This window comes from Narcine bancroftii, chromosome 10, assembly GCF_036971445.1.
Source record: "Narcine bancroftii isolate sNarBan1 chromosome 10, sNarBan1.hap1, whole genome shotgun sequence".
Classification (NCBI taxonomy): Eukaryota; Metazoa; Chordata; class Chondrichthyes; order Torpediniformes; family Narcinidae; genus Narcine; species Narcine bancroftii.
The window spans coordinates 94363413-94381484 of NC_091478.1; the positions used below are offsets into that span (position 1 = coordinate 94363413).

General features: G+C 45.0%; 2 protein-coding genes across 8 annotated transcripts in view; one reads left to right on the forward strand and one right to left on the reverse strand.

Annotated features, from left to right (window-relative positions):
* Positions 1-18072, forward strand: part of LOC138744990 (uncharacterized) — a 29463-nt gene that overhangs the window by 6357 nt on the left and 5034 nt on the right. The window contains exons 7-8 of one of the 4 annotated variants that reach the window (XM_069901964.1): positions 173-1142; positions 17514-17571. In XM_069901964.1, coding sequence (XP_069758065.1) covers positions 173-1142; positions 17514-17571 — 1028 coding nt within the window. Of the gene's footprint in view, positions 1-172; positions 1143-14123; positions 14288-17513; positions 17572-18072 lie in introns of those variants that run through there. The other 3 variants (XM_069901965.1, XM_069901967.1, XM_069901966.1) reach the window with 3 other exon arrangements.
* Positions 7278-18072, reverse strand: part of kiaa0513 (KIAA0513 ortholog) — a 66396-nt gene continuing 55601 nt past the window's right edge. For all 4 annotated transcript variants that reach the window (XM_069901969.1, XM_069901970.1, XM_069901971.1 and 1 more), the window contains 5 exons: positions 17540-17615; positions 16078-16155; positions 15634-15714; positions 14839-14933; positions 7278-11915 (listed from right to left, as the gene is read on the reverse strand). In XM_069901969.1, coding sequence (XP_069758070.1) covers positions 11866-11915; positions 14839-14933; positions 15634-15714; positions 16078-16155; positions 17540-17615 — 380 coding nt within the window. In that variant the 3' untranslated portion in view covers positions 7278-11865. The remainder of the gene's footprint in view (positions 11916-14838; positions 14934-15633; positions 15715-16077; positions 16156-17539; positions 17616-18072) is intronic.

An 18072-nucleotide genomic window follows, 5' to 3' on the forward strand; every position in this document is an offset into this window, starting at 1 on the left:
TCAGGCCCTCAGGAAGGGGGGTTGCTGCTTAACATCGGAGCTTGGGAATCAGTTTGGTAGGAGAGGAAGGAGATGTGAAATGAACAAGAGTGGTAGTGGGGGCAGGAGGGATCTTTAGCCAAGTGGATTGGGTTGGACAATACATGTTCAGCTGTCCCATTTTGCATTACAGGTGGCTGGGGGACCAGCACTGAGACAGGATCTGGAACCCCTGTGAGCAGTACTGTGCAAGAGTTAGAGCCAAGGAAGGGCCGCTTTCCTGGAGCTGAGCAGGTGACTCTGGACTCTCAGAAAGGGGAGCTGGGCACCCAGGGGCAAAGCCGAGTTTCGCCCTGGATGGAAGAGGAGGATATATACACCTCATCTAACATGGGCTTTGGAGAGGAATGGATGAACTGCAGGACTATGAGAGCACTACACCCTCACTCCAAGGATTGGGCAGAGAGGGCCAGTAGGAGAGAGTATCTAGAGGGCAGGCTCCATCCCTGTGTCTTCTCTGCTTTAAACTTTGACTTATCTGAGGAGGAGGCTGGGAGCTATTCATCACCGACCCTATCACCTCCTGACCCCCTGCAGTCTCAGTGTGATGACTCCCCAGCTGTGGCCTGCACTCTCTCACAGGTTAGTCCTGCTGGCAGATGGCAGGGCTCAGAAGGGACCTGCCATCCTTCGCTGCCAGCCCCTCAACCCCCAGACCTGGGGCCGAGCAATGGGATTGACATTGAGCTGTTGGCAGGAGCTCCCCTATCACGGGAGGTCCGGGACCAACTCCTGCGCTGCTCACAGTTCCAGCCCAAGGTTCTCCTCTGCAGACTGACTGGGCAGCCAGAGAAGTGGGGTTTACAGGAAGAGGCTGGATTGGACAGTGCTAGCCTCTGGCATCCCAGCCACTCCACTCCAAGACTTGCTTGCAGATGGAACCTGCGCAAGAGGCCCCGGGAGTTGCAGCTGGGGCATGCCAGCTGGGACGGAAGCCTTTTTTCCTCCAGTGAGGAGTCCTCACAGTTGGACAACAGTGACTATGAATATTTCCCTTTCTGCAGCCAGCTGACCTCTTTTGGCAAGTGGACCACCGATGCCAGGAGGAACAAGATGGGTCAATTCATTGGGTTGAAGACCAAAGATCAGAAACACATGCACAGGTACAAAAAGTAAACCCAAGGCCAATATTGTCTCAATGGAGGGCATGGTAAAAGGGGTAGGTTCACTCCAGTCAGTGCTGAACATACCATGATGGAGTGCTATATTAACAAGGCCAGGATTCCAGGCTTGAGCTGAAGGGACTGCTTAGTAAACCAGCAGTGGTGAAGGAGGCTGCTGGATTCATGTCTACTGACCTAAATGGAATGTGGCTTGCTGGTCTTTCCAAAGCTCACTGCTATTGGATCCCCATCTGACCTAAATCTTCACCTTAGATTCCGGTGGTCCACTTCATCTCCAATACACTAGATTGTCTCCCCTCAACTCATTTCATCCACAAGCTTTTGGGACAGTCTCTCTCATCTATAATTCAACCATGGCATCATCTGTGTAACTCCCCTCACCATCCCCTCCAGTTCCATCATATCCTGTTGTTTGGTGGCCAGAACTATACCTGGTGTCCCAGCTATGGCCTAACCAATGTTTCACAGTTTCAGTGCATAAGGGCATAATCAAGCCATTTGGCCCATCGAGTCTGCTCTGCCATTCAAATCATGGCTAATATTTTTCCTCACATCCCCATTTTTCTGCTTTTTCCCCATAACCTTTGACATCCTTACTAATCAAGAATGGATTCTCATAGCTTTGGTCTGATGTTTGGACTTGGAGGATATGGTGGTGGTTAGCAGTTCAGGTAGTAAGGTTAGAAACTCTCCACTAAGCTGGTGCAATGGGGAACTCTTCCAACAAAAGCAGACACTGTGGTTAATTCTCTGCCCCACCCCTCCCTAACCTACAACTCCCACACATCTGTGAGGCTGGTACTCTACCACCTCCAACTGGAAAGGCCTCCAGCATTCTCACCTCTCGAATTACATTTACAGCATCTCCAGATTTTCTCCAAATATCCTGGGGTGAAGGTGGTCAGGATCAAGGTCAGCTGTGTTCTCACTGATTTGCTCCACTGAAAAAACTGTTGTTATGGTATGATGCAATAGACCTCCAATCAGCCCTCAAAGAATCTTCACTCTCTCACCTTCTACAAAAGTCACACTTCCTAATGAATTACCCAGTCTGTACATGCCTGTTACCTCTGAAACAGTTTATTGCTCTCAATGGTCCTCTTCCCCCAGCACCCACTGCCCTGCCTTTCTCTAATGACCTCTCCCCCAGCACCCACTGCCCTGCCTTCTTCCATGGACCCCTCTAGCACCCATCCAGTTAATGAGGGTTCAATATCAAGTGAGCAGCAAGAGGTGGTTTGACTGCGACAAGGTACAGGAAAGTGGGTTGCTGTGAGAGAGATGGTTTCTACTGACAGATGAGTCTGTTGAAATGTACACTACTGGAAATTATAAACACTTGACTGTACTGTATTTTTCTTGCTCAATGTAACCCTCCCTAGCCTTAGTGCCCATTCATGGAAACTGTGCTACATTTCCAGCATTTCTGGGATATCCTGACATTGTTAATGCAGTCTGTGTCAGGTGCAAAACAAGCTTTGTTTGAAGATGTACCTCAGCCTGATACTGATGTGCACTTCCCACAGACAGGAATCCTTCCTTGTTCCTTGTCCCTCACAGCTATTCTCAGCCAGAATTACCTGAGAGTCTTCCTGCTCTCATCCCGCTCTTTTCAAAGTACTTTGAGTTCATCTGTAACTGAGTCTTTGAAGAACGTTGGCAAACCTGGATTTAAAGGCTTGCCTTTAGGATATTAAAGAAAATGGATGAGGAGATAGATTACAAGCCACCCAATTTTAGCAAATTAGAAAAAACACCAAGAAACTAACAATACAGAAATCAGGTCCATGGGAACATGCTAATCACAGGATGTTTGCTTTGAAGGATTTGAGCAGAAAGGAGGTGGAGCTTGTTATTGATTGGTGACATGGGAGTGGCTGTGATTGAGGAATAAGTGTTGAGGCTGTGGTTCAAGAGGCTTCAGCATGAGGGATGAGCAGAGCATCAGGTAAGGACATCCGAGGCCTTTCAACTTCTCAGTGCAGCTTAGCTCAGTGCAGTGATGATGCTGATCAGGGCTGAAGTTCACTCAGAGAACTTCCAGAGTCTATGGGGACTACATCTGCAGGAGATGCATCCAACTGCAACTCCCCATTGAAATGTGGCTGCAAAGGACAGCTTGCATCCCTGAAGCCAGGGTCCTGAGTGGGTACAGGATATTCTGAGAGGGTTGTGAGCTGCTGGGAGTTGTGGTCCATATCGGTACCAATGACAGAAGTGGGAAGGGAGGTATGGTCCTGCAGAATGAGTTCAGAGTGAAGTAATCTCAACCAGGATCACTACCTGCAACAGTAATTTGGATTATGATGGTATGACTTTTACAGTTGTAGCTGCAAGAGGGACAGGATTGCCATCTCAATGTTCCTGGGTTTTAGATGAGATAGAGAAGGAGGTAAAAGAGATGGAGACACGAGTCCTAATCCGGGAGAGTGTCACAGCTGCACTAAGATGGGCTTAATCTTTGAGGCAGTGAGATTAGAACTAAGAAAGGTGAAATCACTCTGATAGGCCTACAAGAGCACTTCCCAACCCCATGGTCACTGGGAGGTGGAGGAACAGGTATGTAGACAGATTATGGAAACTTGAAAAAGCAATAGGGCTGTTGTAGTGGGAGACTCTAAATTTCCCCAGTATGGCTGTGATGTCCTTCATGCCAGAGGCTTAGATGGGGCAGATTTGCTAAATGCATCCAGGAAAGTTTCCATCATTAAAGCAAAGAAACATCACACATTGCTTCAAGATGTGCAGGTATCCATCAACAACATACGTACATGTGATGTTCCCCCCCCCCCTTAAAAAAGAAAACTGGGTGCAGTGTCAGTGCTTCCAATGAACATCCAGGGGTGGGGGCAGTGGAGCTTCCCCCTTATTTAATTTCTTTTATTAACCCATCTATTGGTAATTTTTGTCGTGGTGTGGCTACAGCCCTGCTCCTGTATACATCAGATACGACTGCCACATTTTAACAAAGATGCTGTGTTGGTTTCTAAGATTGTATTCCCATGGAAAAAAAATCATGTATAGCTATGCATCTTTGCAGTCCACCTACTAATTAGGAGAGGGGAGTCAGACTTCCAGATCATCATTATACATTTTTTTTTTGCTTATGGAGAAAGCAATTAATGTGAATTGAATTTGGAATTTGGTTAATTTATAGCTTATGTTGATGAGGTTCCCCAAAAGATTCAATGTTGAGTCTGGTGGAACAGCTACTTTCATTATCCTGGTTAGCTAAATCCTGCCATAATGGGAGTCCAAGTTGCGTGAACAAATGCTCCCAACTCCACTCCACACTTGAAACACATCTCTGACACCTTTGGTTTTGCCTTGTGAATCTTTTGTGGTGTGAGGTAGAGCTGGTGTAGAAAGTTGTATTGAACCCAGTCTGTATCTAGAATTAATCACAGTTTTCACTCTGTCTGTACACAAGTCTGACCAGCATCTCTCACTAATTGTGATGCCCAAGTCTATAGGAAAGTTTCTTGAAACAGCATCTTGATAGTTCAACCAGGAAGGGGGCTACACTAGATCTTGTATTGACAAATTAACCCAGCCAGGTGATCAAGGTTTCAGTGGGGAATATTTTGTGAATATTGATCACTCGTCTCAAGGTGGTTGTAGATAAGGGTGAGCTTGGGCCTTGTGGCTTATTGAAAGTGGCCATGCAAGTAGATAGGGTTGTTGCCTTCATTGGGTGGGGCATTGAGTACAAAAGTAAGGAGGTAGTGTTGCAGCCATGTAAAACTTTGGTTAGGCCACACATGAAATACTGCAAATAATTCTGGTCACCCCACTGCAGGAAGGATGGGGAGGCCTTGGAAAGGGTACAGAAGAGGTTTACCAGGACATTGCATGTTTTTTGAGTGGTACGAGTTATGAAGAGAGATTGGACAAACTTGGGTTGTTTTCTGAGCATTAGAGGCTTGAGGGGAGGTTAAAAGATTATAAATGGCATTGATAGGGCAGTCAATCTGAATCTTTTCCCCAAGATATCACACACTAAAGAATATGCATTTCAGGTGAAAGGAGGGGGAGTGGGGTGTGAATTTAAGGGAGATGTGCAAGTCAAATATTTTACACAGAGAGTGGGGAGGGCCTGGAACAGGCTGCCAAGGGTAATGGTGGAAGCAGATACAATAGTAGCATTCAAGAGGCTTCTAGAAAGACACCTGAATATGAAGGGGATAGAGATATGGTGCAAGAAGCAGAGTTTTAGTTTGATTTGGACAGAGACATGGGCCAAAGGGCCTGTGCTGTACTGTTTGATGTTTAAATGGGAAGCTAGTCAACAGCAGCAGTGGTTTGACAGAAGGGGGCTTTCTTTGAGGGTTTTAAAGCAAGAGAAGGGAATTAGTAATGCAGTGGATTTGGATTTGCAGGAGCAAAGAGCACATGGGTTAGGTATGGATTACTGGTATGGTTTTCAGATCAGTAATTTCTGGGATCAGAACTAGAGCTTCAAACCATCAGACCAGAGGGAGCAGATGTACTGTGGATGATGCAGACGGGTTGGTAGCTGGCATATGGAGAGGAGGCTGGGAGAGCAAGACTTGAGAGGATAGGGGATAATAAGGTTATCCATTTGGGAAGAAAAAATGGAAATTAAATAATGTTGGAGGACAAGGGAAGTTTAAGGGATTGCCCACTAAAGGAATAATTTCTTAAGATTGTACACCTCAAGTATTGTCTTGCTGAGCACGCTGTGGATGTTGAAGAGCCATTGAATCTATTTGTGGAAATTAACATTTAAATTAAAGGGGAGATTGAGGTGAGGGGTGGAGAGAGAAGGCACAAAGTGAAGGACAAAACTTATTGGGAGGTGGAACAAATGTGAGGCTTTGTTTTGCTTCCTGTTATTGATCTTGCAATCTTCAGCACTTTGAACTGTTCCATTTGTTAGGCACCTATCTTGGTGATGCACTTAAATGCTCATCCTATTCACATTGTGACCCCTTACTGTTCCTCTCAAAGGAACACATTCAGAGTGTGTTTATGGGAAAAGTGAATTAATTGTATTTGAAACCATTATGATGTGGCAAAGACCTGAACCACAATCCACAAGGAACAAAATAGCCAAGTTTGTCACATACATAATTAAAGTGCTGTTCCAAAACAATTGACTTTGTGACATGTTCATGAATAATAGTGTGTGGGATCACACATCAGCACAGAGGATTTAGAAAATGCAAAAAAAAACTGGAACATGAAGCTTTTGGGGGCTTCAGGGAGGAAGTGGGTAGGTTCTAGTCACCAAGTAGAAATACACTGGAGGTATAACGAGGCTGAAGAACCCCAGACTAAAATTTCTAATACTGTACTAGGGAATGGGGAAGAACCAAATGGTATCTCCAAGCCTCTCACCTGAGCACTGTGCCCAGGGTTCAAACAGCAGTGACCACACCATGTCCCTGTTCTGTATGTCTGGATTTTGGACTGTCAAAGAGAACTGTGTCATATTGCTAAAATACAAGTTTTTTTTTAGAAAGCCTGTGAACCTATGTATTGGAAGAGTTGGATTTATTTATGACTAGCCTGTAGAAAATGAGAAGCAGGAGGAACTCAGTGGGTCAGGCAGGATCCCTGAGTAGCAATGATCAGTCAACAATACCTTCCCACTTTCATTCTCAATAAATTAAAATTTAAACGGCAAATTTAGATTTACAGCACGGTAACAGGCCCTTTTGGCCCATGACCACATGCCGCCCCTAATACACTCAAATGACCTACAACTCCCCCCCCCCCAGTACATTTTTGAATGGTGTGAGGAAACCCACGCAGACAGGGGGAAAACATATAAGCTCTTTACAAACAGTGCAGGATTCGAACCCAAGTCCTGGTAGCTGGCGCTGCATTTGCACTAAACACTACGCTAACCAGGCCGCCCAACCTGAAATGTTGACTGCCTGTCTCTCCACAGACACTGTCTAACCCACTTAGTCCCTCCAGTAGTTCATAGTTTTTGTGGATTAACACACCTTAGATGGGTGCCCAACCCATTTTGCAAAGTGCTTTAAAGGTTTGGAGATGTGAACTATCTGAAGGATGGGAAAAGGCAGGTTCTTTCTTACCTGCCAAGGCCAATTCTCTCAGTTACTATTCATGATACAAAAACAGTTCAATGAGAAAAACATTTATTCAAAGAATGATTGTACACATCAACAGTAGTCACAAACAGCTTGTCCTTACAGCTTTTCACTGTAAAGCTGACTAGGTCACAGAAATAAACACAATACTTTGAGAGCAGTCATGCATTGATTCCGCTTACAATACAGACAAACCAACAACACTTCCTGGGGTCTGGTTGAGACGAGCATGGGTCCCTCCTTCCTCAAGATAGTCTCCATCAGTACCATTTCTGTCATTCCCATCGAGCATGATGGGACTCATCTTCTCATTAGGAACTGTAGCTGAGAGGGAGGGTATTCCACTTGCAGCAATCCTCAGTCTGAGGAAACCTACTCACAAGAGACACACCTCAACTCAAAATTGACTGAAATTAAAATTTAAAAACAGCAATTAATCAGACTGTAGCCACATTGCTGATGTGGCAAGCAGCATCTACATCATAATAATGGGAATTACACTTGGTGTAATAACAGTCACTTGGACACATTTGTCTTCACCAACACTATTCTGGGGTCATACTGGCCAGAAACTTGACTGGATCATCCACAGGAGCTGGTCAGAGGCCTATGTCTTTGAAGAGTGATTCATAAACTGATTCCACCCTTTAAGGACACACTGGAATGAGATGGAACATTCATCACTTTCCAAGCTTACAGCACAAAGCATCAAGAAATGGCAGACAATCCAGATCTAGCCTTCCCTTCAAGGAGGAAGGACCCATGGAGTGATATGGCTGTTCCTTCATGCCCACTGGGTTGACACAAGCTCTGCGGTTGTAGCTTCACCACGTGGATCTCAGTGATTCAAGATGCTGGTTCAGCTTTTAAGGATCAACAGGGAGGGGGCAGTAACTGCTCAGTGATTCTCATAGCCAAAGCAGGTTACAGCCCAAGGAATCTGATTACGGACAGATTCACAGAAGTGTGGATGGAAGGAGACATCCTGTCACTTGGTAGCAAGCTAGGCCAGTTTCAAGAGGTCATGGTTTGGCTGATGTCTCCAGACCAAGAAGGTATGAGTATGAGAATGATTATTTCCCTAGCAATAGGGACAGTGATATTACGTAGAAGAGCTTCCATCAATCAGGAGTGTGTGGGGACCATTACATGGAGCATGGAAGACCCAAACAACTGCTGGACAACATGTTGACTAAACAGCACCAACAGCCTGTAGTTCTACAGCTCCCTATTTTTCTTTGGCTTGGCTTCGCGGACGAAGATTAATGGAGGGGTAATGTCAGCTGCAGGCTCGTTTGTGGCTGACAAGTCCGATACGGGACAGGTAGACAGGTGCCGTTAATATACATCCTGTTCTGAGTCAAAGAAAACAGTTAGGGGAAAACTTGTGTCTAACATGGGTACTCTGCAACGGTCTTGCAGTTATATTGATGTGAATGCAATTCCAAGCAGCGCACCTGGACATTTTAGCATGGCTGTAGTTTTGCCTCCAAGATTGTATGCTTCCGTAGTTTTTAAAACTGATAATATTTCCTAATTCCATAGTATAGCAGTGAGAAAATTCAAGTACTTTGAAATGAAGTAAAGTGAGTATGATTTTGAATTGGTGTTCTTTTGGGGGAAAAAAAATAATTTAAATTCAGTTCCTCAAATATGTAAGGACTGTTTTAGAGCCAAGATAAAAATAGTAGGAAAAGCAAAGTCAGACAGAAGGCTAAGGTTTTTGACACATCTACTTGGAAGAGATAAGCTTTCAGTTAATTGAACAATGGGGACTAGTATCTTGTTACAGATTAAGATATTTGTGTTGTGCTTAATAAGTATAATGCATCGTTTATCTGCCGATCACCGGTTAATTTGTTTTCAAGAATTCTTAAAACCACAATATCTATTGGATTGTTTCAGTTAAAAAGATTACAATATGGTACCAAATCTACACATCTTATTTTTGTATGCCCATCAGCTCCTAGAGCATAAAATTTGTGCTAATATGCTGCAAGGTGATTGGATTTTTGGGATTTTTTTCTCAAGTTAGGTCATTTTATTTTTTCTGAAATCCAAAACTGGATATCATTGAATGCACAGAAGTTAACAAATGTTGAGTGCAAGACTGAAAACCAAAGTTTGACTATAGATGACATAATTAGTGTGCAGGGGAGGTGGGAATCAGAATGTGAGTGCGGAGATTAGGGTAGAAGAACAAAAGCATGATACTATGTGTTCTGAGTTGGTGAGAAAGGACAGGCAGGGGACAAAACAAAGGTAGCCAGTGAGAGGGATTGAAATGTGTCTAGGAATAAATGGGGTGAACTTAGAGCATGGATCAGTATGTGTCAAGTAACAGAAACTTGGCTGGAGGAAGGGCAGGATTGGCTGATGCAGGTACTGGGGTTTAGGTGTTTTAAAAGTATAGGATGGGAGGTAGAAAAGGGGGGGGTGTAGCATTACTGGTCAGGGATAGTATCACGGCTACAGAAAGTGAGGACGTTGCAGTGGGAGTGTCCACTGACTCGGTGTGGGTGGAAGTCAGAAATAGGAAGGGAGCTATCACTGTGCTGGGAGTAGTCTATAGGCCCCCAAATAGCCCTTGGGTCATTGAGGAGCAGTTAAGCAGGCAGATCTTGAATGGTGGAGGAAATACAGGGTGGTCATTATGGGTGATTTCAACTTCCCTAATATTGATTGTCACTTCTTAACTGCAAGTGGGATAGATGGGGTTGAATTTGTCAGGTGTGTTCAAGAAGGATTCCTGACACAGTATGTGGACCAGCTGACGAGAGGAGAGACCATACTAGATCTAGTTCTGGGTAATGAACCTGGTCAGATGGTGGACCTCTCAGTGGGGGATCATTTTAGAGAGAGTGACCACAACTCCTTTAACTTCAGCATAGCTAAGGAAAAGGATAAAAACAGACAAAATGAGAAAGTGCTTAACTAGGGAAGGGCTAATTACAAAGGGATGAAGCAGGAACTTGCGAGAGTAAATTGGAAACAGATGTTCAAAGGTGAAAGCACAGAAGTAATGTGGAGGAAGTCTAGGGACCACTTGTGCTGGGTTCAGGATAGGTTTGTCCCACTGGGACAAGGAAAAGGGAACCGTGGCTGATGGGACATGTTCGGCACAACTTTGTGGGCTTGAAGGGCCTGTATTGTGCTGTAGATTTTCTATGTTTCAATTAAGAAATAAAAACATTACTGATTTCACTTATGTAAAATCAAGCATTTAACTTTTAACCAAGGATAAACCTCTACCAGGACATTGGTTAATTTATCGAAAAGGGAACAGTGGAAGCTAGCTCAGTCACTTACCCATAGTTCACTTAAGGACAGACAATTCCACCAATCACTTTTGTGTCCAATGTTGCCAAAGGCACCACATGGTTTCTGGAAACTCCCATATAAACAGAACACAGATGCAATTAAACCTGTGATGGCAAAAGAGTATTGCTGCTAGCTGGGACCTCTTCCAATGCAACTATGAAGAACAAAACTGGTGCTGGTGTTGCAGGAATGGTATACAGAGTCCTCTTCTCCAAGTGAACTCTGGTATACAGTATGTAGTGTGGTGGGGAATGATGGCCTTTGCAGCAGACAGTGCATCCATACAGGATAAGACATCCCAAAAACAAAATTTTTAAAACAGTAGCACACCTCCAGTCTCATGGATCAGAAGCAGAAGAGATGGGACATTGGCTCATTGCTAATAAAGGCTTAAAACATTGACTAAAAAAGCAACTTTTGGAGAAAGGTCACCGACATGAAAGGAAATGTCAAATTCAGGTGGCATTACATCAAAGAGACAACACAAAGATTAATATAAGGAGACAAACCATCAAATGTTAGGAGCCCTGTGACCACTCAGGATAAGGGGGCATTCCTTTAAGGCAAGGTTCAGTTAGGCAGAGATTGGCAAGGGGGTGAAGCTAATGCAAGAGCTTCAGTCAAAAGTCCCAATAAATGGAAAAGGGCTGGAATTACTGGAGATATCCAGACTTTGTATACACATAATCTTATAAGACCATCAGCTAATCAGCATTTGTACTGAAGCTGCCAAATTGCTGGTATCACTTCCCTTGCTGTGGACACTGACGCACAGTATACAGAACAAATTAACCATGTAGTCATAATGGTTAGCAGGCTTAAGATGAAATGTCTACATTCAGTATTGCACGTAGTGAGTAGTCATGACAAGGTCCAGGAGTTCACTTCCTCCAGGCAAGTAATGCCAATGCAGCAGGAGTGTAACCAGTGGAAATCAACGCATGATCAAGCACAGCAAGAAGGGTGGAAAGTCACAGAGGTGGCCCAGTTTCATGGGATGGTCCAGCACACACCCATGCAAGTCCCTCACCATCTTCACAGCTGTTATACTCAGATTTAACTGGCTTGTATTCACAGCTGAATCTACACCTCTTTCTGTCTGTCAGAAACATTACTGAAATCACTAATCACATCCATCTGCCAGCAGAGAGAACAATGAACAGTTAGTGGGAGTGCAGTTGCAAAGTAGGTCAGAGATATTGGCACAACTATCCCATGTAACCATAGCAATTGCAGTTTCTCACTGCAGATTCATGTGCAGTTCCCAGTGGCTCCATATGGTGACTTGGACACCTCCTTCATTCCAATGCCTTCTGCTCAATGTGGTCACACAGCAACTTGTACTGCTCTGTGAATGCAAAAACGACATGGAGGCTGGTGAGCAATTGTACTTGCACATTCCCAGAACAGGGGTCAGACACAGAGTGAAGCTCCTTCTGACACACCGAGGGTTAGACACAAGAGTGAGGTTCTTTCTACACTCTCCCATCACACACTTCCAGGGCATGGTTTAGATGCAGAGGGAAGCTTCCTTTGCATTGACCAGTCACATTCTCCCTCATCACACAGAGATCATACAGAGTAAAGGTTCAAAAGAGAGAAAAGGGTTAGGAAAAAAACTGGCACAAGGCACCAGAAAATGAGAAAATTCCTTCCCCCCACCCCTTCCCCATTTGACAAGGAGCAGAGGAGATGCCCTAAAGGTCAGTGACCATGGCAGTGGACCAATGAAAGGCTCTGCAGCTGAAGAACACAGGCTGTTGGTGATTTGAGACCAGGAATCTGCACAGGCTGCGAGCTGCTGGTGACTTGTGGTCAAAGGACGCATGCCAGGCTGTGGACTGCTGGAGACTGACTTGAGACAGGTTGAAGGGGAACCAGGTATTGGAACTAGGAAGTGAGAAAATGCCAAGGTTAGGAGGAGCTCAGAAGGAGCTTTGGGTGCTGAAAGCATCCTGATCATGTTGGAGGTTTGGATCTGGAGCTCGGATTGCCAATAGTTTTCTCTGAAGTCTATGAGGCTCCAGAGGCTACAGGAGCACTGAAGATGAATCCACGGACACAGTGACTCTGAAGGGATTCTCATTTGCTTCTCTTATCCTTTTGTAAGGGATGCCGGGCAATTTCTGCTTTTGGAGAATCTTTGTTTTGTGGAAGACCAAATGCAATTTCATGTAACATTACATCTGTTTTATTACATGACAATAAAATAATCTGGAAATGGAGGAAATTTCACTCAACACTAGCCAATCAGGACAGGGATTCCTGGAATGACAGCATTTGTGTTCCATCAAGGTGCAGTTCAGTGCTTTGGTGTTGTGGAAAGGAGGGAAAAAAGTTTATGGATAAAACTCCCTTCACATTATCCCATCAAACCCTCAGGGTGGAGAAGAACATGGGTCAATAGAAACCATATGTATCTGCTACAGTTGTCTCCTGTTTAAAAAGGGTGGTCTGTCATTAGAGAGCCCCTGGACTCTGGTTGTAACTGTCCAGATCCCACAGAGATGTAACATCCCCCCAGATGCCATTTACTAGTGACTGACATCACTGCTTTTAAGACGACATGCTGGTTCCAATGGCAAGCTTTAGCTGATCTTTTACTAGGATCTAATCAGAACACTCCTTCCCTGAAAGAAGGAGTCTGGCCGTCGGAATGACTGGATTTACATCTGGAGGGTCCTGATCACACAATGCTAAGGCTTATAGAAAAGCCTGGGATACTGATCACACAATGCTAAGGCTTGTAGAAAAGCCTCTGGGATACTGATCACCAAGGATGTCAAGGGGGTTGTAGAGTGTGAAGCAATCCCAACCAGACTCAATCTCGCCCACCCTAGCCATGGAACCCTCCATGTCAGTCAATCCATGGTCCCTCCTCGGCAACCGATCTATGGCAACCAATCCTCAGCAGCCAATCCCACACAGCTGCCACTGTCTCTCAGAAATGCCCTCCATGCCACTCCACACTACACAGGAGTTTCTTACTGACTCTGCTGTGTGGGCTATCTCCAACCTGATTGGCTCCCCCATGTCCAAGGTTACTTTGGACTGAGTGTCCCAGCACAGGGCACACATTGCCCTTCCCAACTAGTGATGCCATAGGGTCAGTACCTCCAGCACCATTTGTTTCTTGTGGTCATTGACATGAACAAGGCTTAGGAAAGGGAAATCCTAAGTGGAGGATCTCATTGAAACATCCTGAATAGTGAAAGGTCTGGATCAAGTGGACATGGAGAAGATGTTTTTAGTAGGACCAGAAGGCATAGCCTAAGAATAAAGTGACATCCCTTTAAAACAGAGACTAGATATTTCTTCAGCCTGGGTGAGGTGAATCTGTGGATCTCATTGCCACAGATGGCTGTAGAGGCCAAGTCATTGGGTAGATTTAAAGCAGTCATTGATAGATTCTTAGTAAGGGGATTGGAGAAGGCAGCAAAATGGGGTTGAGAGAAAAAAATACATCAGCCATGATTTGAATGGCATGCTCTTGCACCTTATGCAGAGAAAGTTGCCTCTAAGCTGTCACCAACTCAACCTTCCTGCCCTAATTAAGGTTTGCAGTGCCACAATTCCACCCAGGATGCCTGAAGTGTTTTCAGACAGGTATTCACCATTTCAGGGAAGAACAATAGTGGCAGCCACAACAATCTCCCACAAATATCGATGTGGTGGAAGTAATTTTCAAACAAGAATAACTATGAGCCTAAAGTCTGAAATCTCTCAACGCCTGCCAAGAAGAATGAACTGGTTTCAAGGTTTCCACTGCACCCAGGGGGAAAAAAAAAGTGGAAAAAATGACACTGTGTATATTCAAGAGGGAAATGTTTGTGTGTATTTTGGTCAATATGGTTCATAGTGTGAAAAATTAAAAAAAAATTTAAAAACGGTTTCCACTGCACTCCTCCAATCATGCAGTTTCTCTCAGTGGCCCCACAAATATGTTAGTAATCACATTCACAACAAGACAAGGAAATTTAACAATACATATTTGGTACAATATAAACACATTAGAAAAATCAGAAACTATGAAATTATATTCTCAGCAAAATTTAAAACAAAATTAAAATTTGTATTGTCTTATTTTAAATCTAAGCAGACTAGAGGCAAGATTGAATCCGAAAGCAACAGCACAATTAATACACAGCATAGCACTCCCTTAAGGACCCCATTGGAAAATTCAAAACTCCAAGAGCAGGCTTCAAACCTACACTCTCCCGACTCTAAGGGGAGGCCACAGCTAATACGCTGCATGCCACCCTGACTCTCACCTGGGTTTAGGTTCCCAATCACTGACTGCTTTTTCAGGAAGTCGGTGCAGAGTTCCTTGCTCAGTCCAAAATCCAACATGTTTTGTGTGAAAGTTCTGTGGATTAAACGGCACACTTGCAATCAAAGTTCTGACATATTGCAATGCATAACTGCTCTACGTTTAGCATCCAAGCCACTCAAAGCACATATACATAAATGTTCAACCTACAGCATCTAACTCACACAGTGCACACACAGCCACACAATAGACAGCATCGAATCCACACTGCACTCATGGACACACAACTGCTTAATCTACAGCATCTAACTCACAGTGCACACACAGCCACACAATAGACAGCATCTAATCCACACTGCACTCATGGACACACAACTGCTTAATCTACAGCATCTAACTCCACAGTGCACACACAGCCACACAATAGACAGCATCTAATCCACACTGCACTCATGGACACACAACTGCTTAACCTACAGCATCCAACTCACACAGCCACACAATATACAGCATCTAATCCAGAAAACCAAACACAAAATCACTCAACGTATAGCATCTAATCCACACATCACTCAACATACACGCAGAAAGAACACACACAACATACAGAATCTAACCCACAGTTCACACACGACTCAATGTTCAGTATATAACCCACTCAGTGTGCATACTTGCACCCACCTGCATGGCTTCTATGCACAGGCCTAGCACACACTCAGACAATTTCACATGCAGCCCAATGCAAACTCAGACACACACACAACCCCATGCAGACCGTTTCCACTTGCTGCCTTACCCCAGCTGCCCAAACGCGATATTCTCATCGAACCGATGGGTGTCGTCCCGCTCCTCTGGGGTCATATGATACCACTTCTCTCTGCACAGAACAGACCCAGTGTTAGCCTGTGCACTGGCACAGTAGGTCATTGTTGGAGAGGTGGGGGCTATTATTGAGGAGTAGTGGCCTCTCCTGCCTGGGACTGCATTGAACAAATCTTTAATTGGGAGTGGGGATGACCAAAGCTCAGACACCCACACTCACAGTGGGTGCTTTCCAGCACTGTTGCGGAAGGGAAAGGTATCAGTGCTGGATCCTCACTCAGCTGCAACTGCTTCCCTTCAGCCCCAGGGGGGCAGGGGTAGTGTTTCACCACCCCAATGGCTTAGTCTTCACCTGAAGGAAAACATTGAGCAAGGCAGGTTCTTCAGGAAGGTAGAAGATTATCTCGATGGTTTGTACCTGGTAGTTGGTGATCGCTTCCTGCGCTCACAGTGCACTGCATCGAAGAAAGCAGCATTCCAAAACCTTAGGCTGTGCCTAGAACATAAAGGGGAAGAGTCTGAATCAGCAAACAACACACCATGGCTGACTGTGCAGGGATGAAGGGGGAGACTGGGATTCACAGGCCAGGCAGCTATCAGTGAAGGGATACTGATCTCAGTACCTCTTCCTGGCCTTCCAGGAATGTCAGAGATCTCAGCACTTATCCTTGGCCCTCCAGGTACATCACTGATCTCAGTACCTCTTCCTGGCCTTCCAGGAATGTCAGAGATCTCAGCACTTATCCTTGGCCCTCCAGGTACATCACTGATCTCAGTACCTCTTCCTGGCCTTCCAGGAATGTCAGAGATCTCAGCACTTATCCTTGGCCCTCCAGGTACATCACTGATCTCAGTACCTCTTCCTGGCCTTCCAGGAATGTCAGAGATCTCAGCACTTATCCTTGGCCCTCCAGGTACATCACTGATCTCAGTACCTCTTCCTGGCCTTCCAGGAATGTCAGAGATCTCAGCACTTATCCTTGGCCCTCCAGGTACATCACTGATCTCAGCACCTCTCCCTGGCCTTCCAGGAATGTCAGAGATCTCAGCACTTATCCTTGGCCCTCCAGGTACATCACTGATCTCAGTACCTCTTCCTGGCCTTCCAGGAATGTCAGAGATCTCAGCACTTATCCTTGGCCCTCCAGGTACATCACTGATCTCAGCACCTCTCCCTGGCCTTCCAGGAATGTCAGAGATCTCAGCACTTATCCTTGGCCCTCCAGGTACATCACTGATCTCAGTACCTCTTCCTGGCCTTCCAGGAATGTCAGAGATCTCAGCACTTATCCTTGGCCCTCCAGGTACATCACTGATCTCAGTACCTCTTCCTGGCCTTCCAGGAATGTCAGAGATCTCAGCACTTATCCTTGGCCCTCCAGGTACATCACTGATCTCAGTACCTCTTCCTGGCCTTCCAGGAATGTCAGAGATCTCAGCACTTATCCTTGGCCCTCCAGGTACATCACTGATCTCAGCACCTCTCCCTAGTCCTACAGAGGATGTCACTGATCTCAGCACCTCTCCCTGGTCCTACAGAGGATGTCACTGATCTCAGCACCTCTCCCTGGTCCTAAAGGTACGTCACTGATTTGAGCATGCCCCTCATTCCCTCTTATACCAGTGGTTAATTCTGGTCTATTTTTGAAAGGATTCACTAGGTTTGGAGCGATGAAGAGGCGATTCACCAGGTCAATTCCAGAAACAAGAGGGCTAGCCTCTGTGGAGAGCTTGAGTCACATGGTATTACTCACTGGAATTCAGAAGAATTGGATCTGCCCAAATTACAGATGCAGACAGGCCATGAAAGGCCAAATGTCTCCTTCTAACTAAAAGCATTCTGATTAATTCCAGATATACTGATGTTAAAGATAAATTACCAGATGGGTTGCTGCTTCAGATGTGTGTACAGGTAAACCTTCGTTCCTCTCATCGACTCCACACGTTTTTTTCTCTCTGAGGGGGAGACAGAAACAATTTATTACTCAGCTCTCTCCTTCAGCTGCTGACCACAGAATTAAAATTTGGCCCAGGAAGGGAATCTGACCTACATTCCAAAGGCTCTTTCAGTGATTCACTCATTTGGTCTCATTCTCAACTTTCCCCTATCCCTGCAGATCTTTCCTCTCCCAGTCTCCATCCAATTCCCCTTGGAACTTTTCATAAAGCCTTTAATTACATTTCATCCCTTCTCCATCTGTGCTAGACGTCTTTAGAAAATCAGGAGGAATTACTGGAAATGCTCAGCTGGTTAGGTTATGTCTATGATAGGAGAAACTCCATATTTCTGTGGATACCCTCTGTCACAAATGTTACAGGTGAAGCCTGAACTGCTGAGTGCATTCTCCAGGTCTGTCCCTCTCATGACTAAACTCTCTACTGCTGGAATCAGTTAAGGATATGAATACCTCTG